This window comes from Rhinopithecus roxellana, chromosome 19 (genome assembly GCF_007565055.1).
Source record: "Rhinopithecus roxellana isolate Shanxi Qingling chromosome 19, ASM756505v1, whole genome shotgun sequence".
In the NCBI taxonomy this organism is placed as follows: domain Eukaryota; kingdom Metazoa; phylum Chordata; class Mammalia; order Primates; family Cercopithecidae; genus Rhinopithecus; species Rhinopithecus roxellana.
In genome coordinates this window covers 37,107,996-37,135,858 of record NC_044567.1, presented here as the reverse complement: position 1 = coordinate 37,135,858, position 27,863 = coordinate 37,107,996, and the positions used below count along the sequence as shown (strand labels likewise).

The following is a 27,863-nucleotide window of genomic DNA, read 5'->3' as shown; positions in this document are numbered from 1 at the left end:
TTCCAAATCTCCAATTGGTATGGTATCTCCTTTGCTCGACTGTGTTTGTTGAGGGCACGGGGTAGGTTTACTTGTTTCTTTAGCATCTAGCCTGGGCAGGCAGTTGCTAAGTGATCAATAGTGAATGAACGATTGGAGAGCACCTTAGACAGCTTTAACAATACTTCGCAGACCATACTTGTACAACACACCCTACACTTCCCCTGCATACATATCCATGGCTCTTTACCCTTCCATTCTTGCGTATCCTTGGATATAGGTGGACTGGCCTGTCTCTCCTCCCTTGTCCCGTCTCACCCTAAGCCAAGGACAGAACTTAGCAGTAATGACAGATGATATCAGAGCTTAGCAGATGTCTGACTGCAGGGATGCTGATGGAATTATTGGAATTGTCTCAGTTGATACACACATTTAGGTTTCAAGAACTTGGACATCAAAGTCATGGCTGCCTGCCTGTCTCCCTGCAGTATAGTCCTTCGGGAGCTGAAATTTCTGGCAATTGTGTGGAAAATACCTTCTCCTGCCCACAGTAAGGGTAGGAATGAGGGTGGTGGATAAAAGAGAAAGAGGAACCAAAATCTAGAAACAACATGATAAAATGAAGTGACAAGATAGACTATGGGCTTTGGATTCAGGAAACTTGACTCCAAATCTCAGGAATTCCATCATCATGTAAACAGGGACAGAATATTTAACCTCTCTGCAGTTCAGTTTCCTCAGCTGTAAAGTGGGGATAATACTGTCCCACCTTGTAAGTAGTGAGAATTAAATTAGAATGAGACAAATGAAAATGCTTCCTGTAATGCTAGCATAAGGCCTTAACACAAGTTTTATTTTTGTATTTGAAAAAGGCAATACTGGGGTGATCGCTGGGCTATGCCATATGGCTATACCAGTTACCACCCACCCTGATATCCAGACAAGTGGATTTAAAAGTGCCAATCCTGGCCAGATGCAGTGGCTCACACCTATAATCCCAGCACTTTGGGAGGCCGAGGTGGGTGATCACCTGAGATCAGGAGTTTGAGACCAGACTGACAAATGTGGTGAAAACCCATCTCTATTAAAAATACAAAAATTAGGGCCGGGCATGGTGGCTCACGCCTGTAATCCCAGTACTTTGGGATGCTGAGGCGGGTAGATCACGAGGTCATGGGTTCAAGACCAGCCTGACCAACATGTGAAACTCCATCTCTACTAAAAATTAGCTGGGCATGGTGGCGGGTGCCTGTAATCCCAGCTACTCAGGAGGCTGAGGCAGGAGAATTGCTTGAACTCGGGAGGTGGAGGTTGCAGTGAGCTGAGACTGCGCCATCGCACTCCAGCCTGGGCGACGGAGTGAGACTCCGTCTCAAAAAAAAACAAAAACAAAAACAAAATTAGTCGGGCCATGGTGGGTGTGTGCCTGTAATCCCAGCTACTCAGAAGGCTGAGGCAGGAGAAATCGCTTGAACCCAGGAGGCAAGAGGCTGCAGTGAGCTGAGGATCACGCCATCGCACTCCAGCCTGGACAACAGATCGAGACTCTGTCCTCAAAAAAAAAAAAAAGGCCAGGCGGCGGTGGGCTCAAGCCTTTAAATCCCAAGCACTTTGGGAGGCCGAGACGGGCGGATCACAAGGTCAGGAGATCGAGAACCATCCTGGCGAACACAGTGAAACCCCGTCTCTACTAAAAATACAAAAAACTGTAGCCGGGCTAGTGGCTGGGCGCCTTTAGTCCCAACTACTTGGAGGCTGAGGCAGGAGAATGGCGGGAACCCTGGAGGGCGGAGCTTGCAGTGAGCTGAGATCTGGCCACTGCACCTCCGCCTGGGGCCGACAGAGCAAGAGACTCTGCCTCAAAAAAAACAAAAAACAAAAAACAAAAAAACCAAAAACAGTGCCAATTCCAAAAGCAGCATGTGTGAATGACATCTGTTGTGGGGAGGGACTATAGGCGTGGGTAGGAAGGGGATGGTCATGTCAAGGGGACTTTTTAGTGAACTTCTTCAGGCAAAAAACCCCTACTACCACCATCAAAGGTGAGATGATCCATCGCAGAGGATAGAGGATACAGGCAGCTTGAAAAAAAATGTTGATCTGGATCAGATGGGCTGATAAGGCCCACTTACAAACCAAAGCTGCAGGTCTCTAGGTCTTCAGAGAGAGCTACAACGAAATACTTACGATTTCATTAGCATCCACAATAGGTATCATTTTCCACAACATTTTACAATTCTCTTGTTTTCACAGGGAAGGTTGCACTAATTATAATGAAATATCAATAATGTATCTTAAGTAACATGTTGCTGGAAAAAAATTTAAGTTAAAATGCACTACAAAATAGTGCAGAAACAAAGTGCAGGTGGCAATTTTAAGACATGAAAATAATGCTGAATTAGTAGTGGTCCGGAGTGATCCATTTTGCCCATCTTTGGCCAGTCCTAGAGCAGCACTCACCACAAGCTGCATGACAAATGTGAACTAAAGAGGCTAAAATACTGAAGACCAAATAGAACCACTCTAGAGTCTATTTCGCAATGAGATACTCCTCCCTCTGTTCGTCGGGAAACAGTGATCTGCTGTAGTTCCTATCCTCCTGTGGCACCTATCTCCGCTGCAGTACCTATAACCGATGTCCTCCACCATCCAGCCTCCAGGACAAGTGGTGCCAGTGAGTCACACCTGAGGAACAGCTGCTGGTTACCGATTTTGTATTCCTGTACATACTCAACTTGGGTAGCCAGGATTTCTCGTTTGTCTTGAATATATTTACTTCTAAAGACTGTGTTAGTCTTGCTGGGAGGTAAGCAGAGAATGTTTACTTGCTAAAGAACATAATAACAAACATGGTTCTCACCCCTCATAAACAGAAAGCCCATTGTCTGTGCCGTGAGGACTACCTTGTCAGCAAGATTTTACTTCTTACCTCTACGAGAAAAAAGACTCATATTAAAATCAACCTGTGGTCACCACCCTAGAAATGTTGTTTCAGATATTCCCATTCCTAGTCTTATAGGCAGAAATGGAATATATAGTCTCCTCTGACCTTGGGGTCAGAAAGAAAGGGAAATCTATTCATAAAAGGAACTTAAATTCTGGCCTTGGCCTCTCAAACCTGCTTCAAGTGAAAGAAGATAGCTCAACTAACAGGAGCCTCAAGTTGAATGTCTTCTTTTTTTTGAGATGGAGTCTCCCTGTGTTGCCCAGGCTAAAGTGCAGTGGCATAATCTCGGCTCACTGCAACCTCCACCTCCTGGGCACAAGCGACTCTCCGGCCTTAGCCTCCTGAGTAGCTGGGATTACAGGCGTGTGCCACCCACGTCCAGCTAATTTTTTGTATTCTTAGTAGAGATGGGGTTTTGCCATGTTGGCCAGGCTGGTCTTGAACTCCTGACCTCAGGTGATCTGCCCACCTCAGACTCCCAAAGTGCTTAGATTACAGGCGTGAGCCACCATGCCTGGCCTGATTCCTTTAATAGAGGTTCAAGCACAAGTGCCCACACGTATACTGTGGGTACAAACTAGGGCAGAACCTTTTTTTTTTTTTTGAGACAGAGTCTCGCTCTGTTGCCCAGGCTGGAGTGCAGTGGCGTGATCTTGGCTCACTGCAAGCTCCACCTCCCGGGTTCACGCCATTCTCCTGCCTCAGCCTCCCAAGTAGCTGGGACTACAGGCGTCTGCCACCATGTCTGGCTAATTTTTTTGTATTTTTAGTAGAGACGGGGTTTCACCGTGTTAGGCAGGATGGTCTCAAACTCCTGACCTTGTGATCCGCCCACCTCAGCCTCCCAAAGTGCTGGGATTACAGGCGTGACCCACCGCGCCCGGCCTGGCAGAAACTTCTTAACAAGAGGGTCTCTCCAGCACATCTTTCCGAGATGCTAAGCTGGTGGGGAAAACAGACTTTGCACTCATTTGGCCAACTGCCTGAGCAGGGTCTGACAAAAAAGCCTTTAACCCCACTTTTGATTCCTTGCTCCTATGCTGGAAGACTAACACATCTATTCCTACTGAGCAAGGAGCTTGTCTGGGGTTAGGGCACTCTCATCAAAAGGCATCTTTGATGTTTTTGAGCTGGCGCACAGCCAGATCTACAGGGAGGCTAAACTTGAGGCTGCTGAGGCGACTGAGCAGGTTGAGGGCGCTCTCAAAGCCTGTGTGTGCCATGTAGCTCCAGGGCTGGTAGTGAGGCTCGATGAGTGACCCAGACTTGCAGATGAGGTTCACCCAGGACACCAGACGCTGCTCATTCAGTGCCATGCACACCAAAGCCTTCAATTCTGAGTCTGCACTGCGCTTAAAAGGGTCGTGCTCTGTCAGCACCATGTGAATGGCTGTCAGCAGGCTCTGTTTGGGGGTCACAACAGTGCCTCCCGTAACAGGAAGGGCGAAGGACTGGGAGAGCTTCCGGGCTGGGGATTCCACATAAGCTCGGCCGTTCTTAGCATGGTAGTACTTTACAAAGAGCTCCCAGGGGTGCATGGCCTGAGGGGCCGAGGAGAAGGCTGGCAGCAAACAAGCAATAGGAGCCATAACAAGGCTCATCCCTGGGGAGGAGGCATACAGTCCATGGGCCAGCAGGTCCCTTACGGCCACTGTCAGCTCCTTCCGCACAGCCATAGTCAGCTCATCCTTGCCTCCCAGAGAGAGGTCCTGGAGGTTGGCAGAGGTGATGACATGGTTGTGTGGCTGCTGCCTCAAGGCTAGCTGCTTCACTCTGTCCACTGACACCTCCAGCCTCTTCAGCAAGGGAGAGTAGTCTCTGTCAGCCTGGCCCCTCTGCCACAGGGTTGGAGGGATCTGGCCTGTGGCACAACCAAATTGGCTAACAGCAAAGATCTGGAGCACTGCCAGCGCTCGCCGCATCAGGTGCAGCCCTGTCTCCCGGACTTTCTTCACATCCTCTGCCTTTGCTGCTTAGAAAAGACAATGGCTCATTAGTGAGAGGCCATGATGGCACGGAGCTACACTCAACAAATCTCAGGCTGAGATCAGTCTGAGCCACATGCTGGGTCTCACATGAAGGCAAGAGCCACCCAGGATGTAGCTGGGCCTCCTTTTTTAGGTTAATAATAGCTGTATTGAGATATAATTCACATACCCTATGATTCACCCATTTAAGTGTTAATTCAGTGGTTTTTAATATATTCAGAATTGTATAACTGTCACTGCAATCAATTTTAGAATATTTCATCCTCCCCAAAAGCAATTCCATACCATCAGCATTTCTCATTTCCCTCTTCTCCTCAGCACACCCAAGCCCTAGGCAACCACTCATCTACTTTCTGTCTCTAGAGATTTGCCTGTTCTGGAAACTACACTTACTTTTGCTGTTTCCTGGAGGCGGTCTGCTGCTGCCTGTTCTGCTGCAGCCATTTCCTGTCTTCCCACCGGCCTTGCACTCACAGTGTCCACCACCTGTCTGCAAGGGGCTTCCCACTTCATCTGGAATCAGAAATTATAGAAGAGACACTTATTTAGCTCTTTATGGCAGATCTTTAAAGGAAAAATAATACTTAATGGTGCCTATTACAAGAATTTCACAAAATCTTGTCCTATTTAATTGTGTAAAATGAGGAGTGGCATACAGTAGTTGGCTCAATAAATATTTGCTAAGTGAATGAACCATGAATCATTTTATGGATGACAAGAGTAAGACTAAAGAGGTTAGTAACATGCTCAAGGGCATAAAACCAATGAGTAGGAGAGTGGAGATTTTAACTATCTGATTCTGAAACCCATGCTCTTTCTACTCTGCCAATGCTGTCTCCCCTACTAAGCCATCAAGCCTCTTAAATAGTACATCAAGAATTGGCACCTTTTGGCCGGGTGTGGTGGCTCATGCCTGTAGTTCCCCGTACTCTGGGAGGCTGAGGTAGGCGGATCACTTGAGGTCAGGAGTACGAGACCAGCCTGGCCAACAGTCTCTACTCTCTTTAGTAGAGACTGAAACCCCGTCTCTACTAAAAATACAAAAATTAGCCAGGCGTGGTGGCGGAAGCCTGTAATCCAAGCTACTCGGGGGGCTGAAGCGGGAGAATTGCTTGAATCTGGGAGGCGGAGGTTGCTGTGAGCCAAGATTGCGCAGGAGGTTGCCGTGAGCCAAGATTGCGCCACTGCACTCCAGCCGGGGAACAGAGCGCAACATTGTCTCCAAAAAAAAAAAAAAAAAAACACCCCAGAATTGGCACCTTTTTACTAGTACTCAGAATATAATTATTATGACATCTAACCTTGGATGAAGTTGATGAACATCTCGAGGTCTCGGATCTGAGTTTTTAGTTGCTCAACCAACTGTTCTTTGACTCGGGCTGGGTTGACGATCTGAGCCACCGCTGCATCTACGCGCTGACGAAGCTCTTCAGTGGACAGGGAACTGATGTCCTCATTCAGATTCATGTCCAGTTTCTTTATTAACTCATCTATGATCACCTATCAAGATCACAAGCAATGAGCACACCCTTTGGAAATTTTTAGGGAGAGGGTTAGGGAGGAGAATCTAAGTATGTCTTCTGTCCTTAAATGGAAGTAAAAAAACAGACCTCTAAATTTGTGAAAGAAAATGACTTAACTGCTGATTGATCAAGACAAGAACACAGACTCTCTACTTTTAAAGTAAAAGAACTCTTAGTTCTCTGATAAAAATGGATCCTCCCACTCACAGTAAATTTCTACCAGGCTAGTCAGATTTCACTCAGAAGAACAACAGTATGAAAAATCCAAAGTGGCTGATGATCCAACAAACCTTAGTTGCTCTAAAGGCTTCACACAAGGAGAATATACACTGATTTTTTTTTTTTTTTTTGGGACGGAGTCTCGCTCTGTCACCCAGGCTGGAGTGCAGTGGCCAGAGCTCAGCTCACTGCAAGCTCCGCCTCCCGGGTTCACGCCCTTCTCCTGCCTCAGCCTCCCGAGTAGCTGGGACTACAGGCGCCCTCCACCTCGCCCAGCTAGTTTTTTGTATTTTTTAGTACAGACGGGGTTTCACCATGTTAGCCAGGATGGTCTCGATCTCCTGACCTTGTGATCTGCCCGTCTCAGCCTCCCAAAGTGCTGGGATTACAGGCTTGAGCCACTGCGCCCGGCCAATATACACTGATTTTTAAGAGACAGGGTCTTGCTCAGTCACGCAGGCTAGGGTCCAGTAATGTGATCATAGCTCATTGTAACCTCAAACTCCTGTGCTCAAGCAATCCTTCTGCCTTGGTCTCCCCCATAGCTGGGACTATAGACACACGCTACCACCTGGTTAATTTTTCAATTTTTCATAGAGACGGGGTCTTGTTATGTTGCCCAGGCTGGCCTCAAATTTCTGGCCTCAAGAGATCCTCCCACCTCAGCCTCCCAAAGTGCTGGGATTATCGGCTTGAGCCACCGCACCCAGCCGATTTTTCTTACTTTTATTCATTTATTTATTTTCAGATGGAGTCTCGCTCTGTCACCCAGGCTACAGTGCAGTGGTGCGACCCGGTTCACTGCCAGCTCCACCTCCTGGGTTCACGCCATTCTCCTGCCTCAGCCTCCCTAGTAGCTGGGACTACAGGCGCCCGTCACTACTCCCAGCTAATTTTTTGTATTTTAAGTAGAGATGGGGATTCACCATGTTAGCCAGGATGGTCTTGATCTCCTGACCTCGTGATATGCCCTCCTCAGCCTCCCAAAGTGCTGGGATTACGGGCGTGAGCCACTGTGCCTGGCCAATTTTTCTTAATTTCTAATCCTTCTTATCCCTTCTTGCCCTACTGTAGGCAACTAAAGAAAAATCTCTATAAAATATCAAGGTGCAAAATACCCTAGTGACATTATTAGGAACAATTTAAAATTCTGATAATAGGTTGGGTGTGATGGCTCACACCTGTAATCCCAGCACTTTGGGAGGTCAAGGTGGGTGGATCATTTGAGGTCAGGAGCTCAAGACCATCCTCGCCAACATGGTGAAATCCCATCTCTACTAAAAATACAAAAGTTAGCCGGCCATGGTGGCAGGTGCCTATAATCTCAGCTACTCGGGAGGCTGAGGCAGGAGAATCGTTTGAACCCTGGAGGCGGAGGTTGCAGTGAGCCAGGATCATGCCACTATACTACATCCTGGGTGACAAACTGAGACTTTGTCTCAAAAAATAAATAAATAAATAAATAAATAAATAAATAAATTCTGACAACATAAACTCCAGAGCAGCCAGAAAAACAGCCACAGTACAGGGGTAGAGAAACATGCAGGGGAGGTTATAACTGTACCTCCACCAGCAGATTTACCTGTCTACCCAGGTCTTACATAAATAAATACAGTATTAAAATCAGTCTGGATTCCTGGCATGTTTATCAAAAGGTGGTGAGTAGTAGGAGAAAGCTAGATTACGGCCAGGCACGGTGGCTCATGCCTGTAATCCCAGTACTTTGGGAGGCCAAGGCAGGTGGATCACCTGAGGTTGGAAGTTCAAGACCAGCCTGACCAACATGGAGAAACCCCGTCTCTACTAAAAATACAAAATTAGCCCAGCATGGTGGCTCGTGCCTGTAATCCCAGCTACTTGGGAGGCTGAGACAGGAGAATTGCTTGAACCCGGGAGGCGGAGGTTGTGGTGAGCTGAGATGGCGCCATTGCAATCCAGCCTGGGCAACAAGAGCGAAACTCCATCTCAAAAAAAAAAACAAAACACACAAAACAAAAAAGCTAGATTACATTGTATAATGGGCCCAAGTAGAATTTTTTAAGTGATCAAATGAAATTATTGTCATATTCTTATTTCTATTATTAATTACAACCACCAAAAAGAAAGAGCCCAATTATCATATTATAAAACTTTGGAACCTGTGTTTTCCATGTATGAGCAAAGAATGGCTCCTTATAGTAGTAAAATTTCCCTTTGATTTGGGCAGCAGAGGGATTCTCAGTGAGGCCCAAGGAGAACTGAGCTGAAAGAGGATGCCCTGGGAATGCCGGAAGGGACAAGTTAACCTTGGGCAGTGGTGGAGGTGCCTCTGGGGTCTGCTCACCCGCTGTCTTTCCAACACCACGGACTGTGGCAGCGAGTCGTAACTGCCCTCTTGATAGGCAAATGTTTCCAGGTCATCTAGCTGGGTCTTCAGCTGTAGTATCAGTTCTTTCTGCTTCTCCCTTTGGGTTTCCAGACGCTCTTGTTTTTCCTGCTCACTCTAAGGCAAGAAAACAATTGGGTCTATTATGCAGGAAAAGGAAAACTCAGGGCACATTAACAATCTGCTCGAGCCAGTCATGACCAATAAAATATAAGATGTTTCCAATAACTCAAATGAAATATACAATTCATATGATAGATTGAAAAGTAAGAATAATTATTTCATCCTAGGCAATTTGTTAAATGGGTGTTTTCTTTAAGAAACTATAGGGGCCGGGCGCAGTGGCTCAAGCCTGTAATCACAGCACTTTGGGAGGCCGAGACGGGCGGATCACGAGGTCAGGAGATCGAGACCATCCTGGCTAACACGGTGAAACCTTGTCTCTACTAAAAAATACAAAAAACTAGCCGGGCGAGGTGGCGGGCGCCTGTAGTCCCAGCTACTTGGGAGGCTGAGGCAGGAGAATGGCGTAAATCCGGGAGGCGGAGCTTGCAGTGAGCTGAGATCCGGTCACTGCACTCCAGCCTGGGCGACAGAGCGAGACTCCGTCTCAAAAAAAAAAAAAAAAAAGAGAAACTATCTGTCCCTCATTGGAAATAGGATATGAATACAATGAGGCTTTTCCCTACAAAGGTCTAGTTAGGGTAGAGACAACCTATCTCAGCTAAGATACCCTTCTAGGAATTAAGACATGCCATGCTCCACAGCCAGTTACCATAACACAACTCCTGATTACTCTGTGCAGCCAAATTTTGCAAAAGAATCTGGGGTAAGGGTGTGGAGAGAGGCTTTAAAACTCATAACCGGCCGGGCCCGGTGGCTCAAGCCTGTAATCCCAGCACTTTGGGAGGCTGAGGCGGGTGGATCACGAGGTCAGGAGATCGAGACCCTCCTGGCTAACACGGTGAAACCCCGTCTCTACTAAAAATACAAAAAACTAGCCGGGCGCGGTGGCGGGCGCCTGTAGTCCCAGCTACTCGGAGGCTGAGGCGGGAGAATGGCGGGAACCCGGGAGGCGGAGCTTGCAGTGAGCCGAGATCGCGCCACTGCACTCCAGCCTGGGCGACACAGCGAGACTCCGTCTCAAAAAAAAAAAAAAAAAAAAAAAAACTCATAACCAGCTTTCCTAAGGTTCACCAAAGTCCCTTTGATGTATGATAGACCACTTCTGCAAAATCAAAAGAATCAAATGCACCAGGAGTGGTGTCTCACGCCTGTAATCGCAGCACTTTGGGAGGCCAAGGCAAAAGGATCACTTGAGCCCAGGAGTTCAAGACCACCCTGGGCAACACAGTGAGACTTCATCGCCACAAAAAAATTTCTAAAAATTAGCTGGGCATGGTGGTGCATGCCTGTAGTCCCAGCTACTTGAGTGGCTGAGGCGGGAGGACTGCTTAAGCCCAAGAGGTCAAGGCTTCGCAAGACCCTGTCTCGAAGAGAAAAAAAAATTAGCCAGGCGTGGTGGCATGGTGGTCCCAGTCACACAAGAGGCTGGGACAAGATGATCGCTTGAGTCTAGGAGGTTGAAGCTGCAGTGAGCTTTGTTTTCACCACTGCACTCCAGCCTGGGCAATAGGGCGAGACTCTGTCTCAAAAAAACAAAAACAAAAACAAAAGAGTAAAAGGCAAGTGCCTAAGGCAGTGAAAAAAATCCAAAAGCCACATAATGGCGATGGGAAGGTAACAATGTTTCTTAAAAAAAGTATCTGTAGTTTTGCTGACTAGTGACTCCTTATTTTAATATTCTCAAACACTGATTCTTCCTTGTCTTTCTTGAGTCTCAAAAACAAAAAACAAAACCAGCAGATCATTTGTAGGGGTAAGGCTGCGTCTTAAATTAGAAGTCTACAGGGTATTACATTTAACCTTAAAATGGTACTTACCAAGCCCTCAAGAAGTAAGTAATGAGAGAGATGAAAAAAAAAAAAAAAAAAGAAAAAAGAAAAAGAAAACAACAAATTAACTTTTTAAGTATTTAAAATGCAATCCTCTTGCTTTAGCTTTGCTCAACATGAAAGCAAGCCTTTTCTCAGGACAGTCTCTCTGTGATCCTTTCAGAGTACAGTTGCGTATTGTTAGAACCCTGTCCCCCTTCCCCATTTGGTGAAGGCCTAGTTCTCCTTTAAGAGGTTTCCCGATTTCCCCAGGCGTAACTAAACATTTCCTCTAGAGTTTGTACACACTTCTAGTCTAGCTCATATCACATTATTTGTTTAGGATTCTGTCTCTTCTAGTCTATGAACTCCTTAAAGACAAAGGTTTTGACTTTGAACCACAAATGCCAGGCACAGTGTCTGGCACAAGATAAGCGCTCAACATGCATTTGTTGTATGTCACCGAACTGAATTAAGAAAAGTATGGCCGAACGCAGTGGCTCACGCCTGTAATCCCAGCACTTTGGGAGGCCAAAGCAGGCAGATCACCTGAGGTCAGGAGTTCGAGACCAGCCTGGCCAACATGGTGAAATCCCGTCTCTACAAAAACTAGCCCAGTGTGGTGGCACGTGCCTGTAATCCCAGCTATTTGGGAGGCTGAGGCAGAAGAATGGCTTGAACCTGGGGAACGGAGGTTGGAGGGAGCCGAGACCATGCCATTGCACTTCAGCCTGGGTGTCACAGCAAGACTCTGTGTCAAAAAAAAAAAAAAAGGAAAAGAAAAGAATGACAAATTCCAAATAATGACCTCTGAGTGGAGAAAGTTGTCTAACCAGCCCAAGGAGAAAGAACTGGGGAAAAGTCTTTGTTTTTGTTCTCACTGTTTCCCAACTTTATGATGTCAGGGAACAAAGAAATCAGCCATAAATTCTGATTACATTTTCATGACCAAGTCTGTTGAACTCTGTCACTTGCCATGGTAGCTACAGTATGCTATTTGCTGGAGTATGGGCAAACAAGAGAGAACAATGAGCTCTGGTGCAAGGCAGGAAATAACACAAATCATTTCCAGTATGAAGTAAGATAAAAGAAAATATTGTTTTAAAATATCTGGGGTCAAGGTGGGTGGATCACTTGAGGTCAGGAGTTCGAGACCAGCCTGGCCAACATGGCAAAACCCTGTCTCTACACAAAATACAAAATTGTGCTAGGGATAGTGGCACATGCCTGCGGTCCCAGCTACTAGGGAGGCTGAGGCAGGAGAATAGCTTGAACCTAGGAGGTAGAGGTTGTAGTGAACTGAGATGTGCTGCTGTACTCCAGCCTGGGTGATAGAGCCAGACTCTGTCTCAAAAAAAAAAAAAAAAAAAAAGAAAAAAAAAAAAAAAATTGGGGGCCAGGTGCAGTGGCCAGCCTGGGCAACATAGGGAGATCCCCACCTCTACAAAAAAAAATTTTTTTTTAAATTAGCCAGTCATGGTAGTAAGCGCCTGTGGTCCCAACTACTTGGGAGGCTGAGCTGGGAAGATGGATTGAGCCCAGGAGGTGGAGGATGCAGTGAGCTGTGATCATGCTGCCACATACCAGCCTGGGCAAAAGAGTGGAAAATAAAAATCTAGGGCCAGGCGCAGTGGCTCATGCCTGTAATCCCAGCACTTTGGGAGGCCAAGTCGGACAGATTATGAGGTCAGGAGTTCAAGGCCAGGAGTTCGAGACCAGCCTGGCCAACATGGCAAAACCCTGTCTCTACTAAATATACAAAAATTAGCCAGGCGTGGTGATGGGTGCCTGTAGTCCCAGCTACTTAGGAGGCTGAGGCAGGAGAATCGCTTGAACCCAGGAGGCGGAGGTTGTAGTCAGCCAAGATGGTGCCACTGCACTCCAGCCTGGGTGACAGAGTGAGACTCTGTCTCAAGGAAAAAAAAAAATTTGGCTGGGTACAGTGGCTCATGCCTGTAATCCAGCACTTTGGGTGGCCAAGGTGGGTGGCTTGCTTGAGCCCAGGAGTTCAAGACCAGCCTGGGCAATATGGCAAAACCCCATCTCTACAAAAAAATACAAAAAACTAGTGGAGCATGGTGGTGCTCGCCTATGGTACCAGTTACTCAAGAGGCTGAGGTGGGAGGATCTATTGAGCCTGGGAGTCAAGGCTGCAGTGAGTCCTGATCATGCCAGTGCACTCTAGCATGGGCAACAGAGTGAGAACTTGTCTCAAAAAAAAAAAAAAAAAAAAAAAAAAGAGAGAGAAAAAAAGGTAAGTGGTAAGAAGTAAATCATTCAGTTAAATGATATCTCCTACTCTGGTCCTACCTGTTCACCTGTCAATGTATAAATACAAGATTACAACTTGTAGGTGAATTAAGCACTACTTTTTTTTTTTTAAGGTGGTACAATGTTTGTTTTTCTTTTTGAGACAGAGTCTTGTTCTGTCACTCAGGCTGGAGCATAGTGGTATGATCATAGCTCACAGCAGCCTCCAACTCCTGGGCTCAAGTGATCCTCCTCCAGCCTTTGCCTCCCAAGTGTTGGGATTAGAGTCACGAGCCACTGCACACAGTCTACCTTTTATTTTTTATTTTATTTTTTTTGAGACAAGAGTTTCGCTCTTGTTGCCCACGCTGGAGTACAATGGCGCAATCTTGGCTCATGGCAACCTCCGCCTCCCAGGTTCAAGCCATTCTCCTGCCTCTGCCTCCCCAGTAGCTGGGATTACAGAAATGCGCCATCACATCTGGCTAATCTTTTTTTTTTTTTTTGTATTTTTAGTAGAGACGGAGTTTCATCACGTTGGTCAGGCTGGTCTCGAACTCCTGACCTAAGGTGATCTGCCCACCTCAGCCTCCCAAAGTGCTGGGATTACAGGCGTGAGCCACCGCGCCCAGCTAGTTTTTAATTTTTATGAGTACGTAATATGTGTATATATTTATGGGGTACATGAGATGTTGCTACAGGCATGCAATGTGTCATAATCACATCATGGAAAATGGGGTTGGCCTAGTGTTCCTGAAGGTGAAAATGAACAGAGTTTCTTATCACTTAGAACCTTTGGTGCTGTCAACTCCTTTCTAGCCCTTAAATCTGGCAGTTTGAGGTGGGTGCTTCTTGCGTAAGGAGTTGTAGGTACCTGGTCTCTGACACACATACTCACCAACGGAGAAGGGTGGAACAGTAAACACAGGATTGCACTGGAAACAGTTCAGATTAAAATAAACAGATCATTATCTGCTTGATAAATCTGCTTGGCTAAAACCAATGTAAGTAGGAAGAAAGCCACAAGTAGATTGTAGTTTGAAGGATAAAAAGGTGAAAAAGGATGGGGCATGGTGGCTCACGTCTATAATCCCAGCACTTTGGTAGGCCAAGGAGGGCAGATCGCTTGAGCTCAGGAGTTCAAGACCAGCCTGGGCAACGTGGTGAAACCCCGTCTTAACAAAAAATAAAATTAACTGGGTGTGGTGGCAAACACCTGTAGTACCAGATACTGGGGGGGCTGAGGCAGGAGGATTGCTTGAGCCCAGGAGGCAGAGGTTGCAGTAAGCCGAAATTGCGCCACTGCACTCTGGCCTAGGTGACAGAGTGAGATCCTGTCTCAAAAATAAACAAACAAATAAATAAATAAAGTGAAAAGGCAGTGTACCTCAATACTTCCAATAAAGCCAGCACTTTGTGCACTTCCAGAGATGCAAAGCTTGTAAGGAAACGTTTACCTGGTGTCTTATACATAGTTTCACTACTTCTGGGGTAGGCACACTGAATCGATCTTGTCAGTTACCAGAGGACCTCATTCAGAATACCTAATGATTCATCAGGATGGAGGAAGAGTTTAAAAATTTCAACATTATAGCCTGCACGGTAACACACGCCTGTAGTCCTGAGGCTGAGGCGGGAGGATGGCTTGAGACCAGGAGTTCGAGACCAGCCTGGGCAACATACCAAGACCCCCCCCCCGTCTCTTAAAAAAGAAAAATTCCAACATTAGGAAATTTATATAATCAAGAGTTGTGTTTATTTCAGTTACTAAGAGACCCTGCTGTTAACCCAAACTCCCACCCAGAGAAGTGTAAAGACTGCCTAGATTTCAGGAAAGCAGGGACAGGGAGTTAACCTAAATTTCCATGGATTCCAACTCACTGTCCTTTCCTTTGCCAATTTTCCCAATCCCCGGAGTCGGGGTCCTCTAGCAGCGTAAGTGTTCAAGACTTAGATACGTGAGGGAAAGGTGAGTGGGCGCAGCACTGCTCTTGGCTGCTCTGCTGCCCTCTGAACGACTCACTTCGCTCACCGCTCCTCTACCCCTCACGTCATCACGCACCGGCATCTCTCCACATCTTTCGTGCACACCGCTCACCTTCAGTTCTCCAGGCCTCTGTCCTCTTGCCCTTCAGCCGGCCCCGCACTCCAGTCTCCTGGTCTCCGACACACGTACTCACCAACCGAGTCGGGGAGGCTTCTCCTCTCATGCACCATCATCCGGGTCTAGATTGCCACCCACACGACTCCCCTATTCCCATATCCCTCGCGGCCCGGCTCCGACCGCTTACCTGGTCCTCGCCCCGCAACCGTGGCCGGTCTCCCGGCAGCCCATCGCCCTCATCGCTGGCGGGGTCGCCGGGCCCTTCGTAACCTAGGACGTGAGGGCAGCCGCGGAAGGCGAAGTCTTCGAGCTCCCGCAGAAGGCGCTGCTGCTCCGCCGGCGCCCCGCGCACCACCTGTCGCAGGCGGAACTGCACCTGCGCGAAGTGCGAGGACAGCGCCAGCAGCGCCGAGTCCAGCCGCCGCCGCTCTGCCCGCAGCCGCCGCAGCGTCCGGCCCGGCGAATCCGGCGGGGAGCCCGGGACAGCGCCAGGCTCCTCGGCCGCCGTCTCTTCGAAAAACGCAGTTGCTCCAGGCCCGGCCTCCGCCACCGCCCCCACCGGGGCCCAGCGCACCGCCTCGCACGGTGGCAGCGGCTCCTCTTCCTCCTCCTCTTCGTTTTTCGCTTTTGGCCCAACAGCCGCCACCACCGTTACCGGCTCTGCAGCCGCTTCGACAGCCGCCATCTTCCCGGAAACCCCGCAGCACGTCAACCGCGCCCCCTGCTGCCATGGCAACGGCGTGTTGGCCTGAACCCCAGAGGAGTGGTGGGCGGGGCCTGAAGTTCCGAAGTCCCCGAGGGCGCCCTTTCCCGGGGGATTTAATTCAGGACAATAATGTTTTATTGAGCACCTATTGTGAATCAGACACTGAGCACACAGCGTTGGAGAAACAGGTGAATGATACCGGGGAAAAGTCATTCCCTGCGTGTAGCGTCTAGGGCAGCCTTTGCCCTGATTCCAGCAGATGGATTGTCTATTCCTAGTCTGTGCGTTTCTGAAGACCCCAGGGTGAAGGGCTGCAAGGATTAAGCTCTCCCAGAGTATCTCCAGAGTGCAGATCCCTTGGCTTCCAGGTCATGTTCTCTGTTCCTCTCAACTGTTCTCCCGACCATATAAGGGGAGGCAGCTGCTGGGGGCGTCCCCAGGATCTAAAGATAGCGGCCCCTGCCTGGAACTCTAAATGCCACCCTGGAGCGGGAGCCGCAATGGCACGGTGAGTGTTTCCGGCTCCGGTGCTCCCCCTGGCCCTTTTCCCTGGAGATTCCCTGCTCCAGGTCTTCTGGGCGCTCCAGGTTCTGTGAGGCCCCATGGGAGCCCCAGACCCCTGGTCTCTGTAACTGTGGGGTGAGGGAAGGTGTGACCTGAATGTTCTCCTTGACCTCCTACTTTCCTAGTCTGGCACGTTCTATTCTTCCCAGGTTCACACTCACACACCCACCCACTCCTGTCATTCCCTTCCCTTTCACCCCTTCTGTCCCATTTAGCTCCACTTTGAAAAAACTGTGGCATCAAACATCCCTGGGTAGTCTCCTGCTTCCATCTTTCCCAAATGCCCTCAGTCTTCCCTCTCCTACCCCTATGAAGCCCCAACTCAACTTATCTTTAGGCAGCACGCCCGGACCCTGTGGTATGACAGGCCCAAGTATGTGTTCATGGAGTTTTGTGTGGAGGACAGCACCGATGTCCACGTGCTTATTGAGGATCACCGCATTGTGTTCAGGTAGTGGCCCTCCCCTCTGAGGGCCTGGCTTCCCAGGAACCTCCCTCTTCTCCTAATGTCCCCAGACAGAGTATTCTGCATCTCCTCAGCTTCATTATCTCCTCAGCTGCAAGAATGTCGATGGAGTGGAGTTGTACAACGAGATTGAGTTCTATGCCAAAGTGAACTCCACGGTAAGGGTGAGATGGGACAGTAAGGTCTGGGTGGAAACCGGGCTGCCCAGGGAAACTGGAGATTAATTCTAAACCCCAGACCCTAAGAATGAGGCTCTCTATCTGGCAGGACTCCCAGGATAAGCGCTCTTCCCGCTCTATTACTTGCTTTGTGAGGAAATGGAAGGAAAAGGTGGCCTGGCCCCGGCTTACCAAGGAGGATATCAAGGTAGGTGTATGGAAAGTGGCCTGCTCCTTCTCTCCATGTACCCAGGTTAGAGCTGGGATTGTCCTTGCCTCCTTTCCAGCCAACATTCAATCACTCACCAAGTCCTGCCTAATCTTTTTTTCCCCAACTGTATTAGTCTCTCTTATTTTTATTTTTATTTTTATTTTTGAGACAGAGTTTCGCTCTTGTTGCCCAGGCTAGAGTGCAATGGCATGATCTCGGCTCACTACACCTCCACCTCCCAGGTTCAAGAGATTCTCCTGCCTCAGTCTCCCGAGTAGCTGTGATTACAGGCATGTGCCACCACACCTGGCTAATTTTCTGTTTGTAGTAGAGACGGGGTTTCTTTTTTTTTTTTTTTTTTGAGACGGAGTCTCGTTCTGTCGCCCAGGCTGGAGTGCAGTGACCGGATCTCAGCTCACTGCAAGCTCCGCCTCCCGGATTTACGCCATTCTCCTGCCTCAGCCTCCCAAGTAGCTGGGACTACAGGCGCCCGCCACCTCGCCCAGCTAGTTTTTTGTATTTTTTAGTAGAGACGGGGTTTCACCGGGTTAGCCAGGATGGTCTCGATCTCCTGACCTCGTGATCCGCCCGTCTCGGCCTCCCAAAGTGCTGGGATTACAGGCTTGAGCCACCGTGCCCAGCCAGAGACGGGGTTTCAACTTGTTGGCCAGGCTGGTCTCAAACTCCTGACCAGTTGATCCGCCTGCCTCGGCCTCCCAAAGTGCTGGGATTACAGCCATGAGCCATGGCACCCAGCCTTGGCCAATTCTTGTTTTTTTATATTCCAGTCCCAGAAGTAGTTTCCACTGTAGAAATTACTTGATCAGTCTTATTCTTTCTTTCTTTCTTTCTTTTTTTGAGACGGAGTTTTTCTCTTGTTGCCCAGGCTGGAGTGCAATGGCACCATCTCAGCTCACTGCAACCTCCACTTCCCGGATTCAAGCGATTCTCCTTCCTCAACCTCCTGAGTAGCTGGGATTACAGGCGTGCGCCACCACACCCAGCTAATTTTTCGTATTTTTTTGAGACAGAGTCTCATTCTGTCACCCAGGCTAGAGTGCAGTGGCGTGAACTCGGCTCACTGCAACCTCTGTCTCCTGGGTTCAAGTGATTCTCCTGCCTCAGCCTCCTGAGTAGCTGGGATTACAGGTGCCTGCCACCATGCCCAGCTAATTTTTGTAGTTTTAGTAGAGACAGGGTTTTGTCATGTTGGCCAGGCTGGTCTTGAACTCCTGACATCAGGTGATCCGCCCGCCTCGGCCTCCCAAAGTGCTGGGATTACGAGCCTGAGCCACCGTGCCTGGCCATTTTTTGTATTTTTAGTAGAGATGGGGTTTCGCCATGTTGACTAGGCTGGTCTGAAACTTCAGACCTCAGGTGATCCGCCTGCCTCAGCCTCCCAGGGTGCTGGGATTATAGGCATGAGCCACCATACCTGCCCCTGATTAATCTTGTTATTGCTATTAGTGGCTTATAACCAGGCTCTACTGACTCCTAAATATTAATGAATTCACTACTTAATTTCTTCCTAGTTTAAGCCTCATCCAACATATGGTGAGAAGTTTGTTGGGTATTTTTAGTCTCATTTTCAGTCCATCCTCTGCATTGCCCCCAGCATGGTCTATCTAAAACATATTTGACCCTGACACTCTCCCACTTAAGGCCCTCCAATGTATCCTCTTTAAAGGTTGAAAACTGACTGCCTGATAGCTGGATCTGGCTCTCAGATTTGTTTTAATCTTTTTTTTTTTTATTTTTTTTTAAGATGGAGTCTTGCTCTGTCGCTCAGGCTGGAGTGCAGTGCCGTGATCTCGGCTCACTGCAAACTCTGCCTCCCAGGTTCACGCCATTCTCCTGCCTCAGCCTCCTAAGTAGCTGGGACTACAGGTGCCTGCCACCACGCCCAGCTAATTTTTTGTATTTTTAGTAGAGATGGGTTTCACCGTGTTAGCCAGGATGGTCTTGATCTCCTGAACTCGTGATCCGCCCACCTCGGCCTCCCAAAGTGGTGGGATTACAGGTGTGAGCCACCCTGCCCAGCCTGTTTTAATCTTTACATTGTCAAAAATTATTTTAAGGCTGGGTGTGGTGGCTCACACTTGTAATCCCAGCACTTTGGGAGGCAGGGGCAGGTGGATTGCTAGAGGTCAGGAGTTCGAGACCAGCCCAGACAACACAGTGAAACCCCATCTCTACTAAAAATACAAAAAATTAGCTGGGCATAGTGGTACACACCTGTAGTCCTAGCTATTCAGGAGGCTGAGGCAGGAGAATCACTTGAACCTGGGAAGTGGAGGTTGCAGCAAGCTGAGATCGTGCCACTGCACTCCAGCCAAGGCGACAGAGCAAGACTTCGTCTCAAAAAAAAAAAAAAAAAAAACTGGCTGGGCACGGTGGCTCACGCCTATAATTCCAGCACTTTGGGAGGCTGAGGCAGATAGATCATGAGGTCAGGAGTTCAAGAGCAGCCTGGCCAACATGGTGAAACCCCATCTCTACGACAAATACAAAAATTAGCCGGGTGTGATGACGCGTGCCTGTTAATCCCAGCTACTTGGGAGGCTGAGGCAGGAGAATCGCTTGAACCCAGGAGGCAGAGGTTGCAGTGAGCTGAGACTGCACTACTGCACTCCAGCCTGGCAACAGAGCGAGATTCTGTCTCAAAAAAAAAAAAAAAAGAAAATATTTTGACTCATTACTGACATTAAAAATTTTGTATTAGTTGCTGACATTTAAAAATGTGCATCTTCTAAAAATCCAGACTATAAGCTTCTGTTGAAAAATGAGAGGCGGGCCGGGCGCGGTGGCTCAAGCCTGTAATCCCAGCACTTTGGGAGGCCGAGGCGGGTGGATCACGAGGTCAGGAGATCGAGACCCTCCTAGCTAACACGGTGAAACCCCGTCTCTACTAAAAATACAAAAAAACTAGCCGGGCGCGGTGGCGGGCGCCTGTAGTCCCAGCTACTTGGAGGCTGAGGCGGGAGAATGGCGGGAACCCGGGAGGCGGAGCTTGCAGTGAGCGGAGATTGCGCCACTGCACTCCAGCCTGGGCGACACAGCGAGACTCCGTCTCAAAAAAAAAAAAAAAAAAAAAAGAAAAATGAGAGGCGGATAGATCATGAGGTCAGGAGTTCAAGACCAGCCTGGCCAACATGGCAAAACCCCATCTTTACTAAAAATACAAAAAATTAGCCGGACGTGGTGGTGCAAGCCTGTAGTCCCAGCTACTCGGGAGGCTGAGGCGGAGAATTGCTTGAACCCGAGAGGCAGAGGTTGCAGTGAGCTGAGATCTCACCACCGCACTCCAGCCTGGGCAATAGAGTGAGACTCCGTTTCAAAAAAAAAAAAAAAAAAAGCGAGGGCCAGTTTCGGTGTCTCATGCCTGTAATCCCAGCACTTTGGAAGCCTTAGGCGGGCAGATCACAAGGTCAGGAATTTGACACCAGCCTGGCCAACGTGGTGAAACCCCGTCTCTACTAAAAATACAAAAGTTAGCCAAGCATGGTAGCGCATGCCTGTAATCCCAGCTACTCTGGAGGCTGAGGCAGGAGAATTGCTTGAACCCAGGAGTCAGAGGTTGCAGTCACCTGAGATCACCCCACTGCACTCCAGCCGGGGCGACAGAGCGAGACTCTGTCTCAGAAAAAAAAAAAAAAAAAAAAGAAAAAGAAAAATGGGAGAATCTAGCCCCACTGATGCACATTCCCAAATGCCTCAAGTTGAAGTTTTCAGTGGAGCATGTACTTCACCTCACTTGCTCCTTTTCATTACCTCCCTGATTCTCTTGGGTGTTTGAACTTTTGATTTCCTGCCCTTTAGGTTAAGATCCAGGCACCATAACATAACACACTACCACATCCCATACTCTCTGCCGCAAGCTTTACCTTCTAGCCATAGCAGACTGTTGTGTTTTGTTTCTTTTACATAAACCAGGCTGTTTCTCACCTCTGTACCTTTGCTCAAGGTATACCTTCTTCCTGAAAAGTCACCATGTACTTCACCCACCCCATCCCTGGGTATCCTTCAAGGCCCTGCCACTCCAGGAACCTGGGTTCCTGTAACTCCTTTTGGGGTTCCCATGATGTCCCCTATATAACTCCACCACCACACTTTTCACACTGTATTATAGTGCTTTATTTACATCTTCCTCCCCAGCTTGCTTCCAAATGGCTGGGACAGTGTGTTGACCTTTTTTTTTTTTTTTTTTTTTTTTTTTGACACAGGATGTTGCACTGTTACTCAGGCTGAAGTATAGTGGCATAATCAAGGTTCACAGCAGCTTTGCCCTTCTGGGCTCAAACAATCCTCTCACCTTAGCCTCTTGAGCAGGTGGGACAACAGAAATGTGCCACCATGCCTAGCTGATTTTTGTATTTTTTGTAGAGATGGGGTTTCGCCATGTTGCCCCAGTCTGGTCTCAAACCCCTGGGCTCAAGCAATTGATGTGCCTTGGCCTCCCAAAGTGCTACGATTATAAGTGATAGCCACTGTGCCAGGCCAGAACATTTTTATAAACCCTGTGTCAAGCTGAGAGTCTGGCCATAGTATATATTCAATAAATATCCTTTTTTTTTTTTTTTTGAGACAGAGTCTCACTCCATTGCCCAGGTTGGAGTGCAGTGGCATGATCTCGAATCACTGCAACCTCCACCTTCCAGGTTCCAGTAATTCTCCTGCGTTAGCCTCCAGAGTAGCTGGGATTACAGGTGCCCGCCACCATGCCCAGCTAATTTTTGTATTTTTAGTAGAGATGGGGTTTCACCGTGTTGGCCAGGCTGGTCTCAAACTCCTGATGTCAAGTGATCCGCCTGCCTCCGCCTCCCAAAATGCTGGGATTACAGGTGTTAGTCACTGCACCTGACTAATAAATATCTTTTGAATGAAGGAGTGAATAACTTCTTCCCTGTATAAATGTGGAAACTTTGGAAAATGGACCTTGAAGGGTTGTCTCTGACTCCACGGAATGCAGCTTGTCTTTTTTTTTTTTTTTTTTTTGTGACAGAGTTTCACTCTTGTTGCCCCGGCTGGAGTGCAGTGGTGCGATCTCAGCTCACTGCAGCTTCCACCTGCTAGGTTCAAGTGATTCTCCTGCCTCAGCCTCCCAAGTAGCTGGCATTACAGGCATGTGCCACCACGCCCAGCTAATTTTGTATTTTTAGTAGAGATGGGGTTTTACCATGTTGGCCAGGCTGGTCTTGAACTCCTGACCTCAGGTGATCCACCCACCCTGGCCCCGCAAAGTGCTGGGATTACAGGTGTGAGCCACTGTGCCCGGCTGCACATGTCTGTCTTGTTGGTTGACTCCTATGTTGCTTTATGATACAATTATCTTTCCAGATGTGTTGTCTCTTCAGTCAATTGGCTCCTGGAGGGTAGGAGTTCTTCTTCTTCTTCTTCTTCTCCTTCTTCTTCTTCTTCTTCTTCTTCTTCTTCTTCTTCTTCTTCTTCTTCTTCTTCTTCTTCCTCTTCCTCTTCCTCTTCCTCTTCCTCTTCTTCCTCTTCCTCTTCCTCTTCCTCTTCCTCTTCTTCTTCTTCTTCTTCTTCCTTCTTCTTCCTTCTTCTTCCTTCTTCTTCCTTCTTCTCCTTCTTCTTTCTTCTTCTTCTTCTTTCTTTTCTTTCTTCTTCCTTTTTTTTTTTTTTTTTTTTTTTTTTTTAGACGGAGTCTTGCTCTGTCACCCAGGGTGGAGTGCTATGGTGCGATCTCAGCTCACTACAACCTCCACCTCCCAGGTTCCAGCAATTCTCCTGCTTCAGCCTCCCGAGTAGCTGGGATTACAGGCACCCACTACCACACCTGGCTAATTTTTGCATTTTTAATAGGGAGATGGGGTTTCACCATGTTGGTCAGGCTGGTCTTGAACTCCTGACCTCATGATCCACCTGCCTCGGCCTGTCAGAGTGCTGGGATTACAGGCGTGAGCCACCACGCCCAGCCTTCCTTTTTTTTTTTTTTTTTTTTGAGATGGAGTCTTGCTCTGTCACCCAGGCTGGAGTACAGTGGCACGATCTTGGCTCACTGCAACCTCTGCCTCCCGGGTTCAAGCGATTCTCCTGCCTCAGCCTCCCAAGTAGCTGGGACTACAGACGCCCATCACTACGCCTGGCTAACTTTTACACTTTTAGTAGAGACGGGGTTTCACCATATTGGCCAGGCTGGTGTCGAACTCCTCACCTTGTGATCCTCCTGCCTTGGCCTTCCAAAGTGCTGAGATTACAGGCGTGAGCCACCATACCTGGCTGGAGGGTGGGACTTCTGAGATTTTCAGACCCTATCATGCCTAGCTTTGTGTGTAGATTAGCAGGTTCCTGGTAAATCTTTGTGAATGATGATGATGACATGGGAATCTAGAGGGGGCTGGTCAAAGGGGTGCAGTTGGGAGGACTATGGACCTACTGACCCTCTTTTCCCCAAGTGTGCTCCCATGCATATGCTCACACTCTCCCACACACTCCTGCTTCTGCCCTCCTGGCCTGTGACTGTTGGCGCTTCTTCTTGCAGCCAGTGTGGCTGTCTGTGGACTTTGATAACTGGAGAGACTGGGAAGGGGATGAAGAGGTGGAGCTGGCTCAGGTGGAACATTATGCAGAGGTGAGAGACAGAACTTGCTGTGTTCTGCTCACTTGATCATTCTTTGTGTTTCTCTGCACACATGTCTCTGGAGGATTGTCACTGGGGCCACGCAGAGATATGCAAGCTCTCTAGGCAGGTTACTCATTGATGCTGATGTTCTTTACCTATTTTGTGCAATGTTTATTTAATAGGGATGAGAGGAAAGAATATTATTGAAATTATATACACATTGATTCACTTATTCAGTGTGGAGCCTGTATTCTGAAGAAGCTTTTTCCACTTTTCTGTAATTCTTGTTCTCCTATTTTCTGTGTGTGTGTGTGTGTGTGTGGTTTTCTATCGCCCAGGCTGGAGTGCAGTGGCACGATCTCAGCTCATTGCAACCTCCGCCTCTGGGTTCAAGCAATTTTGCCCCAGCCTCCTGAGTAGCTGGGATTACAGGTGCCCACTACCACGTCTGGCTAATTTTTGTATTTTTTTAGTAGAGAGGGAGTTTCACCATGTTGGCCAGGCTGGTCTCGAACTCCTGACCTCAGGTGATCCAGCTGCCTCAGCCTCCCAAGTGATGGGATTACAGGCGAGAGCCACTGCGCCCGTCCTGTGTGTGTGGTTTTCTTTTTGAGATGGAGTCTTGCTCTGTCTCCCGGGCTGGAGTGCAGTAGCTGTCTGCAACCTCCGCTTCCCAGGTTCAAGCGATTCTTGTGCTTCAGCCACCTGAGTGGCTGGGATTACAGGCATGCGCCACCACCCCTGGCTAATTATTTTTTTTGTATTTTTGGTAGAGATGGGGTTTCATCATGTTGGCCAGCCTGGTCTGGAACTCCTAGCCTCAAGTGATCTGTCTCAGCCTCCCAAAGCACTGAGATTACAAATGTGAGCCACCAAACCTGGCCTGCGTGTGTGTGTGTATGTGTGTGTGTTTTCTTGAGCCAGACAACTTCGTGGGAAGTTAAAACTAGCAGTATAAAAATTCACATCATAAATCATTGGCTTCCAATAAATCACACACTGTGTCGTTATATTATTTAGTTTCAGTTATAAAAACACTAGCCGATTCCAATCTTGTAAGGAGGATGGATTTGTAAGGAGGATGCTCTGTATGTGTCTTTGTGTTTAAATTTTTTTTAAGAAGGGGATCAATTTACTTTTCTCAAATTCATTCCAGTGATTTTTTTTTTTTTTTTTGAGACGGAGTCTGGCTCTGTCGCCCAGGCTGGAGTGCAGTGGCCGGATCTCAGCTCACTGCAAGCTCCGCCTCCCGGGTTTACGCCATTCTCCTGCCTCAGCCTCCCAAGTAGCTGGGACTACAGGCGCCCGCCACCTCACCCAGCTAGCTTTTTGTATTTTCTGGTAGAGACGGGGTTTCACCATATTAGCCAGGATGGTCTCGATCTCCTGACCTCGTGATCCGCCCGTCTCGGCCTCCCAAAGTGCTAGGGATTACAGGCTTGAGCCACCGCGCCCGGCCCCAGTGATGTTTTAAAGATGGGAGCAGTTGCCTGACCGGTCTGGCTGCAGCCATTCTTCTATGGCCCATCAGTGTGCAGATTGTTCTTCCCTCACTCCCTTCTCCCTTATGGTTATTTTTTCTTCCCACTAGCTTTTGAAGAAGGTCAGCACCAAGAGACCTCCACCTGCCATGGATGATTTGGATGTAAGTAAAGCCTTCCCCTCAACCCTTCAGTTTCTTTGTAGCCTTGAAAATTAACCCACCAGAGAGCTCCTATCCCAGTTCCTAGCACACAGTAGTTCTCAGTGCCTGTTAACCAAATTTGAATTTGACCCAAGAGGGCTAATATTCTTTTTGCGGGGGCATGGGGGAGGAGTTTCACTCTGTCGCCCAGGCTGGAGTGCAGTGGCCCAATCTCAGCTCACTGCAACCTCTGCCTCTTGGGTTCAAGCGATTCTCCTGCCTCAGACTCCTGAGTAGCTGGGAATATAGGTGCCTGCCACCACGCCTGGCTAATTTTTGTATTTTTAGTAGAGACAGGGTTTTGCCATGTTGGCCAGACTGGTCTCAAACTCCTGACCTCAGGTCATCCACCCTCCTTGGCCTCCCAAAGTGCGGGGATTACAGGTGTGAGCCACCGTGCCTGGCCCAGGAAGGCTAATATTCTTCTCCAGGCTTTAGAAAACCCTAGCAAGACCCTCCTGCTTTCCATCTCCCCCTCTGTTTCTCCATCGCAGAGAAGACCTGGCCCTGCCAAGCATCTTTACAGCTGTAAGGAGCAATCGCATTAATTAAAATTCTGAAACTAGGGTGGGTGTGGTGGCTCACGCCTGTAATCCCAGCACTTTGGGAGGCCAAGGCAGGTGGATCGCTTGTGCTCAGCAGTTTGAGACCAGCCTGGGCAACTGGGCAAAACCCTGTCTCTACCAAAAATACAAAAATTAGCCAGGCATGGTAGCCTATAACCCCAGCTACTCAAGAGGCTGAGGTGGGAGGATTGCTTGAGACTGTGGGGTAGAGGTTGCAGTGAGCTGAGATCACGCCACTGCACTGCAGCCTGGGTGATGAAGCAAGACCCTGTCTCAAAAAAAAAAAAAAAAAAAAAATCTGGAAACTATTGATGTAAGACAAAGTAGCATTGGTTTACTTAATATCCAAAGTAAGTTAAAACCTTCATATTAGCCTCCTAGGTTGGGTGGTGTAGGAAATCACAAAAAGAAACTTGGAGAGCAGGAGGGAGGGAGCAGTTTATTTGTTAACACAAATGTTCCTGCTTTGCAGGGTCTACAGGTGCTTTGTCTTTTTTTTTTTTTTTTTTTTCCTCTAGGATGATTCTGACAGTGTGGATGCAACAAGTAATTAACTTTCTACTACAGCAGAGCTGGGAAGGCGGCTGTGGCTATTTTCCAGTTGTTCTGGAAAGCTAGCGCCTAGACCTTTGTCAGCGCTTTGGCTATGCACCAAGTTCCTCTGACACCTCTGAACTTTCCTAGAAGCTCTTTATTAAGGGTCGTCCTTCAAACTTGTCTTCCTTCTAGGCACTTGACTATGGCCTCACATCAGATGCAGGATCAGGGAGGGGTAGACTGGTAGGGCTTCGGATTTCTTAATGATTGGTTTATAATCTCTGTGTTTAGGCCATTTGATTATTTGAGTATGTGTGTGTATGTGGCAAAACAAAAGCCAAAGAAGAAGAATGGAGATTATAGAAATCTCTATTATATGTGCATATGGGGCAAAGCAAAAAGCCAAAGAAGAAACAGATTATAATAAATCTCTAGGAACTGTTCTCTGTCTGTTTCCTTATTGTACTTATTTTTCCTGGTGGCAAGCCTCTTCTCCCTCTAGTAACCAAGCTAGCGTGGTTCCTCTTGCCCAGATTTGTGCTCTGATTTCTTACAGCTAATTCTGTCATCTCTAGAACCAGCCATTTCAGCTTCCTGCACACTCTAGAAATCTCTTTATACTTTTTTCCCCCCAAGATGGAGTCTTGCTCTGTTGCCCAGGCTGGAGTGCAGCGGCATGATCTCAGCTCACTGCAACCTCCGCCTTCCGAATTCAAGCAATTCTCCTGCCTCAGCCTCCCAAGTAGCTGGGACCACAGACGTACACCACCAGACTCAGCTACTTTTTGTATTTTTTACCTGACATGGGGTTTCACCATGTTGGCCACGCTGGTCTTGAACTCCTAACCTCAAGTGATCCACCCACCTCGGCCTCCCAAAGTGCTAGGATTACATGTGTGAGCCACCACACCCGGCCCTCTTTATACTTTTAAAACTGATTGTTACCCTAGTTAATGTCTATGTTTATTTGTCCATTCAACAGCTATTCCATTTGTCCATAAACATTTTTTGAGTGCCTAATATGTACAACTGACTATAACTTAAACAAAATAAATACATTGCCTACAGACTTTGCTCTTGAA

General features: G+C 48.0%; 2 protein-coding genes across 7 annotated transcripts; one reads left to right on the top strand and one right to left on the bottom strand.

The window, feature by feature from the left end:
* Positions 1 to 3,004: 3,004 nt before the first annotated feature.
* LOC115894890 (RUN domain-containing protein 1) lies at positions 3,005 to 16,228 on the bottom strand. 4 transcript variants are annotated; one of them, XM_030923889.1, is made up of 6 exons: positions 15,497 to 16,228; positions 10,965 to 10,970; positions 8,980 to 9,138; positions 6,216 to 6,414; positions 5,308 to 5,427; positions 3,005 to 4,898 (listed from the first exon to the last, which is right to left on the bottom strand). In XM_030923889.1, exons 1-6 carry the CDS (start codon positions 16,226 to 16,228, stop codon positions 4,030 to 4,032), a joined length of 2,085 nt encoding a protein of 694 aa, XP_030779749.1. In that variant the 3' UTR covers positions 3,005 to 4,029. The 4 variants fall into 4 exon arrangements, with proteins under 4 accessions (XP_030779749.1, XP_030779750.1, XP_030779751.1 ...); XM_030923890.1 differs by having other exon boundaries at positions 3,005 to 4,895; XM_030923891.1 differs by lacking the exon at positions 10,965 to 10,970.
* Positions 15,996 to 27,863, top strand: LOC104679942 (putative protein PTGES3L). Of its 3 annotated transcripts, XM_010385689.2 has the most exons (7): positions 15,996 to 16,523; positions 16,917 to 17,030; positions 17,137 to 17,203; positions 17,313 to 17,411; positions 23,914 to 24,003; positions 25,586 to 25,639; positions 26,763 to 27,863. In XM_010385689.2, the coding sequence occupies exons 1-7, from the start codon at positions 16,387 to 16,389 to the stop codon at positions 26,796 to 26,798; spliced, it is 597 nt and encodes a 198-aa protein (XP_010383991.1). In that variant the 5' UTR covers positions 15,996 to 16,386; the 3' UTR covers positions 26,799 to 27,863. The 3 variants fall into 3 exon arrangements, with proteins under 3 accessions (XP_010383991.1, XP_010384014.1, XP_010384004.1); XM_010385712.2 differs by lacking the exon at positions 16,917 to 17,030; XM_010385702.2 differs by lacking the exon at positions 17,313 to 17,411.